At 42.6% G+C, this 10,741-nt stretch overlaps 1 protein-coding gene across 1 annotated transcript in view; it reads left to right on the top strand.

The window, feature by feature from the left end:
- POU1F1 (POU class 1 homeobox 1) overlaps positions 1-10,741 on the top strand; it is a 24,185-nt gene that overhangs the window by 5,587 nt on the left and 7,857 nt on the right. The window contains exons 3-4 of the mRNA XM_006018872.2: positions 4,685-4,930; positions 9,258-9,422. Of these exons, the coding sequence (XP_006018934.1) occupies positions 4,685-4,930; positions 9,258-9,422 (411 nt within the window). The remainder of the gene's footprint in view (positions 1-4,684; positions 4,931-9,257; positions 9,423-10,741) is intronic.

Genomic DNA, 10,741 nt, shown 5'->3' with positions numbered 1-10,741 from the left:
GCATTCTTCCCTGCCTATGCAGGGGGTCAGACTCATTGAGTCTGATCCATTGAGGTCCCTTCTGACCCTAATATCTATGAATCTATGAATCAACAGGCCTAGTTGAAGAGGTCCTGTTGCTGAAAGGAGATGAAGCCAGTCCTTCAGAGGGAAAGAAACTGTATGCAGGGCAAACAGCTTAATAAAATTGATATTTTTTTCAAATTTCAATCAGCAATATGAAACTACTTCCATACAGATGGTTATAGACTTTAATATTACTCCTGAGCATGTGTTAGCAGTTTGTGACCCATCAAGCCATAGATAAATTGTTATTCAAAATGGGTGTGTCTGCACATGCATTTGATTCGGGAGCAGTTTACTTATGAGTAAACGTGCAGGGAAGCAGGAGCAGATTTGCTGCTAATGGCAGAAAACTACTCCCACTTCCTGGGGTCCTGCAAGGCCAGGGGTGCTAGCCTGGGTCTGGCCCGGGGGTTGGAGTGCTAGCCAAAGAGCTGGCAGGGAGCACCAGGACCAGCTGTCTTCTGGCCAGGGCTGGGACATTGCACCCTGCCCCTAGAGGGCTGCCTGCTGCCCAGGGCAGGGCCAAAGTTGCCCTGCCACAGCAGCAGGGAGCTCCTGGCCCTGGATCCCCAGTCAGGGGCACGGGACTTAGAAAGAACTACAAGGGAGGGGCAGGTCCCAGTCCTCTGACCCAATATGCTAGTGGAGCAGCTAGCTCACTGCTAGCTGCCCCGCTGACAGATCGAGGCAGGTGGCTGGGACCAACCCCACCCTTGCAGCTCTTTTCAAGACCTGGGCCTCAATCACCTGATTGGGGCACAGGGCTGGGACCTGCTCCTGACCAGGACAGGTACCAGCTCCCGCTCCACTCAGCAGTCAAGGAGCTGGGTGGGGGCTCCCCAGTCCCTGCCAGCAGAGAGCTCCCAGTGCCAGCTCCACAGTCACAGGGCCAGTGCTGAGAGATCCTTGTCAGCTCACTGTGTGTGTTGTTTCCTGTCTCTCTGGCTCATGTAGTGACTTGCCACATGGACTGCTCTGATCTGGAGAATTAAAGCATAAGGATCCTTATCTTCCAGTGCTTGGGCTGGGAGATAAGGATCTCCCATGTCAGCCCTGCTGTCATGCAGCTGGAGCTGGGAGATAAGGATCCCCCAGGCCCCTGCTCCCCAACTGTGATCTTGGAAAGTGGGGCTTGGAGTTCCCTAGGGGTCATAGTCCCTACCCAGGCTCCAGTGGCCAAGCCTGCCTTGGCAGCAGGCAGCTCCCAAGGGCAGGAAGCAATCTCCTGTCCCCTGGTGGCCAGCTGACAAGCAACAGATTTGCTCCCTGTCTGGCATCTACATGAGTGCTACCTTGCAGTAAGAAATCACAAGTAAATTTGCTACTTGCATTTCCAGGTAGCATATTTACTTGTGATTAGCAAGGTTTCCTGCACAGTTAGCGTGTGCACATGTAGACGCACATTCTTACTGTGTAGTAAACTACACTACTACACAATAAATTATCTCATGTAGACACACCCAATGAAGTTAAGTAGAAACTAGCAGAATAGAGCAGGATAGCAGGACAAGAGAACCATCTCTCAAAGCTAATCCAGATTCAGACAAAGCATTTAATTTTAGCATATTGTTCAGGTTATAAATTGGTTTTATCCCTACCTCAAGAAGAACCATAAACATAGCAGACTTATACATGGGGTCCAACTATAATCAGAATGATATGGTTCTATTTTATGGAGTCAATAACCCTATATAATACCTTTCAGAGCCAGGTATTGTGACCCTTAATGGTGCCATGCAAGATCATCTGCTTGGCTGCCATGATAACAGAGCAGATGATATTGCACAACACTCTTAAGGGCCTGCCACTGTGGTTGTTAAGGGTGTCACATAGGGTGCCATCATAGTGGTGAAAGGATGTTACAAAAAATGGGTGACCAAGGTCACCATCACTCTGTAATTTCTGGGGATCTCCTTGGTCTGCTCCACCACTTGTACCATAAAGCTAGGAGTTCTGACATACTAAGCGCCTGGTACCTATTACATCTGAGGCTTGAGGCTTTCAGACTACTGGCTTCACTGTAGGAAACAGGGAGCTGGGATGCCTTAATTCTCCAGATCAGGGCAGTCCATGTGGCAAGTCACTACTTGAGACACTGAGACGGGAAACACCACACACAGTGAGCTGGCAGGAAACATACAGCAGTGCCTCAGAAGTACATATTTTAGCAGAGTGGATATTCAATATTTAAAACCTATTCTAGTTTTTAAAGTGGCCATTTATTATTTGGAACATACTTGGGATCCTGAAAATGTAAACCAAAATGTTTGAAGCGGAATTTAAACTATTTAAAAGACACTAATATGTTTCATTGTTCTAAAACACAGATTAGCTAGATGTACTCTTTTCACACTTTTAGGGACTGTCAGATCTGAGCTGATCACTGCACATAACAGTAGTGTGTTATTTGATTTGCCTATGGGATTTTGAAAAGATAATAGAGGTTCAAGGACTTTATCTATACTTATCAGTATGTATCTGGGTGGGAACAAGCTATTTTTCTTAAAATTGAATCTTAAAAAGGGGGGAGGAGGGGTCAACTTTTACAGGGTCAATTATAGGTAGAACAATATATTACATAAGAATGAAGGAATTGGGAAAGGTAAGTGTTTCTTTGAGACAGAAAAGATGAGTTTTACTCTGCACACACAGTCAAATACTTCTATTTCATACTTTCCTCTTGTGTCTCTTGCAAACCTTCTTGGTGTCGCTTAGAGTTCTTTGGGAAGTCCTTTGAAGAATTATGTGGCAAAAAGGGGTTTGAAATATGAATTTATTTATCTTGCAAAAGAAGTCAATGTTCTGGAATTCTCTGCTTTATTTTCCCACTTCCTTTTAGGCATCAAGCCTGCAACTCCAGAGATGTTATCAGCAAGTCTCTCCCAGAGTCGAATTTTACAGACATGCAGCATGCCCCATCCCAATGTGGTAAATGGAGTTGGCACTCTACAAAGCAAGTCCTTTTACTTAGTCTTCTTTTTTTCCCTTTCACTTCTGGCAAATCTTTTTGCAGCCATACTATAAGGGACCTAACAAATGTATTAATGTTAGAACCTCTATTAAACTTCTGACTCTGGAAGATTTACATTTAAGCAATGAACAGCACAAGAAAAGCATCAGAAAAAGGATGAAAAGGGTTGGGGGAGGGAACCTGGTATTGTTTGGATATTGGGATGGGATTCAGGAATTCTGGATTCAAATCCTGAGTCTGTCACAAGCTTTCTGTGCGCCTTCCGGGAAATCACCTAGACCTCAATCCAAAAGTTACTTATGCACCTCTGAGGAGCCCTTTGAGTACAGAGAGATAGTTAGCCATCTTAGTCAGGCAAAAGACATGGCAGGGTGGCACCTTAAAAACTAACTTATTCAGAAAGGCATAAGCTTTTGTAAGCTATAGTGTATTGCATCAGATGCTATGGATGAACTTGCAGACAGGAAGAGTACTAAATAAAAAGGAGTTAGGTAATTTAAATACAAAGGACAGGACAAATGGAGGAAAGGATAGGGGGATGGGTCAGTGCTGAGAGGTGAAGGTGTGTTAAAGAGATCAAAAGGGATTAACAAAGCACAGAGGAACACACAGGGGGTTATAAAGGTTAGTCCAGGCAATGAAATAAGAATCCAGAGTCTTTGTTGAGACCATACTTCACTGGTTTGTGCCCCTTTTGATCTCCTCAACCTACCTTCTCTCTCAGAAGTGCTTCCTCCCCCTAGACTTCCCTCCTCCTTTTCCTATCCTTTGTAATTAAATTATTTTATTCCTTTAATATCTCTGCTCTCTGCAAGTCCATTCATAGCATCTGACAACATGGGATATAGCCAATGAAAGCTTATGCCTCTGATTTCAGTGGGGGGTGAACTACCTAGTACTTTAAGAAATATCTTGCTCTCTTTTGTTTCCCATCTGTAAAAAGCATTGCATATTTCTTGGGCGGGGTTCCCCTGTGCTTTATCTGCCTTGTCTGTGACCTGAACAGTCTGCGTGTGTGCTTGTTCATGCACATGGTGCCTAGTAAGAAAGAACATTAATCCTGATTAAATGACACATTTTGTTCTAATAGGAGTGAACAAAAATCAGTACATTTGTTTTGTCCTAAAGTTGAAATAATTGTGAATATCGTATAACAGTCTAGGGAACATCCTGCCTTTCCTCAAATAAATATCCCATTGAATCAAACCCATATAGAATCCAATCTGAACAATAAATATAGTAATCTGTTAAAAAGTATTAATCTGTTAAAGAGTATTCTTGGTACCAAAACAAAAGGACTGTAGGCCAAATCCTAAATAGGTGTGGGTTGATAAATCTTTTCACTTCAATGAAGCTATGATTTTTTGCAGCATTTAAGGATCAAGTCAAATATCCATGTGCCTAAGGTATTTAAAATGCCCTACTTATGCATCTGAGCGCAGCCTCCATGCCTGTGGAAAAGATTAGTGCTATAATTTCCTTTCTACACCTGGAAAACTGATGTAAAGAGTGACCGCAGGTTCCATGCTGATGTCCTAAATTCTAGGCCACCCTTCCTCTCTGTTCTGTAAGATTACAAAGCTGAACATGTTTTCAGTGCACTATTGGAGTATAATTGTATTGGGTTTTCTTTTTGGCTTCATGCAGGTAGCCTGACTCCTTGCCTTTATAAATTCCCTGAACATGCCCTGAGTGCCAGTTCCTGTGCTCTGAGCCATGGCTTCACACCCATGCACCAGACTATTCTTGGAGATGATCCAACCACTACTGACTTCAAGCAGGAATTCCGTAGAAAACCCAAAACTGTTGAAGAGCCAATAGATATGGATTCCCCTGAAATCAGGGAACTGGAGAAGTTTGCCAATGAGTTCAAACTCAGGAGAATTAAACTGGGTATGTATTTTCTGACAGATGACGACAGCTAGAAAAACCAAATGAAAGCCCAAGTGTTTCTGTATGTTTCATCTTCTAATTTAATATACCTTATAATATGCTAGGCCACCTTTGGCAAGGTTTTCCCAAGTCTGGAAGATTTTTATAGAATTAATCAGGTCATTTTTTTTTGCAGATTACTGCAGTCAATATTTTAAGATTTTTTGGTGCACATAGTACTCCTGGTTTTCCCACCGAGAGAGAGCAAATTGTTAGATTAGCTTTATTCTGGTGGGGAGATGTATGATGCATCATAAACTCGAGCTTTTTGCAACTTCCTACAGTAAATGATGTAGTCCCTTGTCCCAGTTCTCTTTCCCATGACATGCTCTATTACACAAGGTGATGCCATATCACCTCACTATGGGATAATAGTACTGCCAACTTACACACTCCAGACCTCATGGGCATGAAGTCTGGTGCATGTAAGTTGGCAGTACTGTTATCTCTTATTTGATATACTTAACCATGGGTGTGCATAGTGGTGACCTTATTTTGTTACCATCTGGTGGCTACTAGGGAATATGTAAAATGAATGAATAATTTCATGTTGGTTCCTGGTTAATAGATACCCACGTCATATCTGCTGGTAGCCTCAGGAAAGTACAAAGGTTGAATGAACGTGATTGCTGGATTATCTCTTGTCCTCTAGAGATTTCTTCCCCCCTAGAACAAGGTTGAAGGACACCAGGAAAGCAGTGTGAGGAAGCTTATCCTGTACCTTCTGTGCTATATTGAAAAATGACTTTTGTGTGTTGAGCACTGCAAATACAGAATCTTAACAAGTACAAAATCTTTATGGATTAAGAGTCATATTCTTGGCTTTATCTTCTATAACAATATATTATATCATTACAGAGTATTCCATTTTACTGTAAATTCAAATGCTATAAAATCAAGTAATTTATGAGACTTAGAAGCATCTGTGTATTACTTCTGTGCCTAGAGAGATATTATCTTCCAGTTACAGTACAGAAATGAGGACAAGAGTGGGAATCTGTTTGGAAAATTATTTGCAGTTGCTGTATATTATGACTATTTAGTTGTCAGTCAGAGAATGGGCAAGATTTTCAGAACCCAAGACTGTTTCAGAGGTAATTATTCACAGTGGTCTACTTCTAAATACACATAAGAACAAAATTCCTACTAAATGAAATAGGACTCCAGCATTGGGTTTAGTGCCATTTCTGATAAACTTGTGATGTACACAAGAAGCCTAATAAGTGGATAATGACCTGCTAGGCAGAATCTGACACCATGCGTAGTGCCGACAATATTTGCTGAAATCGGTAAGCATGCTCTTGGCACCTCTCAGGAGATATTCAGTACCTTGTAAGACTGGCCCAGTTGGAGAAGGAGGGAAAGAAATTCAGGGTCATGTCTTGGAGTATGGCAAAGTATACTCAATGGATTTTGGAGAACCCACCCTGACCCTGAATTTGTTGTGTACTTGTATATCTAGGGGCTGCACTAGCCCCCCAAAAATCCCACACAGGGCCAAAGTTGCAGCCATACGTTGCCTCAGTGCATATGCATTCTGACTATTCCTGCTCTTCCCTGATATTCTAGTAGCTGGGCAAGGTGGTAGAGTCACCTTTTCTGGTCATCATAGGAGCCCTGTGTGTACCGGTGTGATCTTCCAGTGTCTGGCTAAATCAACTCTCAGGTCTCTCTCTCAGGTCTCTCTCTCAACCCTCGGGTACGATGCAAGTAGGCATGAATCTGCACCCATGAATCGTTCTGAAATCTATTCCAAAAGTAAGGTCATGTTAAGAAGAGGTTAAGAAAACAAATGTTAGAGAATCAACAAGATGAGTAATATCAAGACAAAAGTGATGGGTTTTCTTTAAGCAGACAAAGTTCTTTGGGTAAAATCTGAGGTTTTTCTTTAAGAATTTTTTTTTTGTCTTCTGAAAATCTTTGTGTAAGTCTTTTTAGACACAGTCTTCTCAGTCTTTTTAGACACAAAACACCCTCATTAGATTTAAAGGTACACCTCAGAAAATGCCAGTTCTCAGCTTTAACTCCTTTTCTGACTACAGGGAAATAAAAGAGGAATTATTTGGTTGCAAAGAATTCAGGGTCATAACGAGTCAATGTTTTTGACAGTAGAAATTCCTATTTGAAGCCTTTGGGTTTATCTTGTGAATGATATGCAGATGGTTGCAAAGCTAATTGTGCTACTGTAGTCCAGTGCCCCACAACGGTCTTGCAGCACTCAAGTTGAATCACAGCTGTAACTTTTAAGTTTGACCAATATCTACAAAGTCTGAAAAATCTGAAGTACACACTAAAACCCTCAACTGATGGTTAAGTTCATTCCTGGAAACAGCAATGGAAATGATAAGTTTTACCTTTTTCTGTGCATAATGGTACTGTCTAGAGGCTCACTCAGGGATCAGGGTGCCATTGAGCTAGGCACTGTGCAAATATATCCAGTAATAGAAAGCTCCTTCCCCAAAGAATTAACAACCCAGGTATGTAATGAGAAACTGCAGCTGGACACAACAATCAAACTTGGTTTGAAAATGATTCCTGTAATAAGTGATTACAATAATTAATTTTGAGAATGAATGTGATTATTGAGAATTAAGCATAAAGCACAAGGTTGGGTTTTTGTTAACTCTTTTTGTTTGCTCATTTGTTTTTTTTTTATGGCCTTAAACAGACCTCTGACATTTAAAGTAAAATCATAATTCTCTGTGAGGAATTCTACAGAGTCTCACTTGATGAAATTTGTAGTAAATGTGCAGTCAGCAGTGACCCTACATACATCCTGTAGTGGTCAAATACCACTGTTTAATAACATGCAGAGGGAAAGTTTGTCCCTGGAAGCGTACCCAGGATTCTGTCCCAACTATACAGTTGTTCCAAGAAAAGAAAGCACAAAAACCCCTTGCTTTTAATAACTAAGGCACTGGGTTCTGATTCTTTTCCCAGCTCAGATCTGTAACTTGTATAACTCAACTGAAACCAAGGGAGTTTCACAAGCATGAAACTGATATGAGATCAAAAATGGGCTAGTGAGCATCATCAGACACCTCGGATTGAAGGACACCATCTACAAAGAGATTTTGTCCATAACTGCTAATCATCACCCTCCCAGTAGAAACCACTAGTATACAAGCATTTATGCTGTTTCTCCTGGACTAAAAATAACAGTTCCAAGAGAAAAAAAAGCTCAGTTCCAATCAGGTAGAAGTGGATCCCAGGAGAGTTTTTCCCAGGAGATGAACACTTGTACACTTCCCCAAGGCTTAAGTCCTCCCAGGGACCAGGTGGAGCAGATTTGCAGGGAAAGGTTCCTATGCCTTGCAGGGTCACCCCGGTCTTGAGAAGGCATAAGGGCAGCAGCTCTCACTTCTCCTGGGCAGTGGGAGACAAACATTGGGAGTGGAGGGGAGCAGCAGCTACTGGTCCCTGCCTCTTCCCCTGAAGTCTGCTGTTTGGGAAAGAGGCTGTGGGGCTTTGCTGTCTCCCTCTCGCTTCCCATTGCTGCCTCTTTATCCTGGGCAGTATTGCAAAGCCCAGGGATTGGGAATTGGGCTCAGGAAGACTGTTTCCAAGCCTAGTTCTCAGCCCCCAGGCTTTAAATGCTGTCCCTGCCACCCAGCTGGGGAGTTGGGGCATGCATTGCAAAGGCCAAGGATCAGGGATTGGGCTCAGGGTAAGACTTGCAAAGTCCCTCAAGTCAGGAACTGGCCTCACAGACTTTAAATGGTGTGTGTGCTGCTTGGCTGATGGCACACACACTGATTTAAAAGCCAGAGAGCCAGGACTAAGGTTCGTGGAAGGTACCCCTGGCCCTACTTTCCTGCTTTTAGTCAGCCCATGTGCAACCATTCTGGGGTGCGTTAAAATGGAGGGGGCTGTCTATTGACAGCCTATGTCCTTCCCAGACAGGGGAGAGGACAGGCTGTCAAGTAATGGGCTCCCCTAAGGGTGGGGGTGGCCTAGGGAGTCCACTTCTCAGTGGCTGGTGAGCTTGCCTCTGTAGTTCTCCTGCTGGGGGGCTGGAATTTCAGAAAAATTCTTACTGCTAGAAATAAACACCTGTATGTGGCTTGAGTTTGCATTTTGTATTCCTGAAACCAGCACACTAGTAAAAATTGCATTCTCCCTGGAAAATAAGTTGAGCAGAGAGAAGAGCATAGATATGCGCCGCCCCCCCCCCCCCCCCCGCAAGTTTGTTTTCAGAGTATTAACAAATGGCTATGTGACTTAATACAAGTCAGTCATAGTAGAAAACTTAAGGTTTCTAAATTTTTTCTTTATTACTTTATGACAGGCTATACACAAACAAATGTTGGAGAAGCCCTGGCTGCTGTGCATGGCTCTGAATTCAGTCAAACGACTATCTGCCGATTTGAAAATTTGCAGCTGAGCTTCAAGAATGCCTGCAAACTGAAATCAATACTGTCCAAGTGGCTGGAGGAAGCAGAACAAGTAGGAGGTAGGTATTTGTAACACCTATTTTCATACCTGAACAAGAATCCCTTTGATGACTTCCCTTGGTCAAGCTTTTTGTTTACCTGTTTAGTGTTTGAACATGTAGTATTTATATTAAATTCAGTAAGGTCAAATGACTTTTTTTGGTAATGGAGAAGAAACCTGTTAGACCCACATGAAGATACAGAATAACAGTTGAACCAAATGGAATTTGAAGATGGTACAAGGATGGTACTATTCATAAGATACAAATAACTATGTTGTACTATTTATCAAATATCTGACTAGACCTCTTATGTGTACACCATGATCCAGAGGATTGATGATTGCCTATCAATAGTACAAAGTGCTAATTTATGTGCATGGTACCCAGAACTTCTGCTGTAAAATAGGAGTCAACAGCTTTCTGGTGATGAAGGAAGAGAGGGACCTGGGTGTATTGGTTGCAAGATGGCTACATGCTATTGATGCATACCATGAATTGATGTACACCATGATGCATTAGCCTTTTTTTTTAATGCAGCCAAGAAAAAAAGGCTAATGCAATTCAAGGCATATTAAGTTGATTATTTGTAGCAGGTGCAAGGAAGAATTAGTAGTACAGTAAAAATCATGTGTAAGACTCTGCTTAGAATACTGTGTACATTTCTAGTCGTACAGTTCTTGTCTATATTAAAAAATGAATATTAAGTTGGAACAGGTGCAGAGGAGGACGACTAGAATGATTAGGGGAATGGAGAACTGATTTTGGTGCTTGGGAAGATCTTGGAGAGAATCATCAAGGAGCACATCTGTGGGGGGCCTGCAGGGGAGATTATGCTCAGTGCCAATCAGCATGGGTTCACCAAAGGCAGGTCCTGCCAGACCAACCTGATTGCCTTTTATGACCAAGTAACTAAATCCTTGGATGATGGTGTCACTGTGGACATAGTCTTTCTAAACTTTAAGAAGGCCTTTGACACTCTCTCTCACCTCATCCTCATCAACAAATTAAGTGACTGCAGCATTGATGCCTGCACAGTTGGATGGGTAAAAAATTGGCTGATGGGGCGCACCCAGAGGGTAGTGGTGGATGGGTTGTACTCAACCTGGTGAGTTGTGAGCAGTGGGGTACCCCAGGGCTTGGTCCTCGGGCCCGCACTGTTTAACATCTTCATCAGTGACTTGGACGAGGGGGTAGAAAGCACGCTGTCCAAGTTTGCTGATGACACTAAGATGTGGGGCGAGGTGGACACACTTGAAGGGAGAGAGAGGCTGCAACTAGATTTAGACAGACTACAAAAGTGGGCAGATGAGAATAGGATGGGGTTCAACGTAGACAAA

The sequence above is a fragment of the Alligator sinensis genome, unplaced genomic scaffold (assembly GCF_000455745.1).
Source record: "Alligator sinensis unplaced genomic scaffold, ASM45574v1 scaffold19_1, whole genome shotgun sequence".
Classification (NCBI taxonomy): Eukaryota; Metazoa; Chordata; order Crocodylia; family Alligatoridae; genus Alligator; species Alligator sinensis.
The sequence above is the reverse complement of the archived record's forward strand: the minus strand, read 5'-3'. Positions and strand labels throughout refer to the sequence as shown.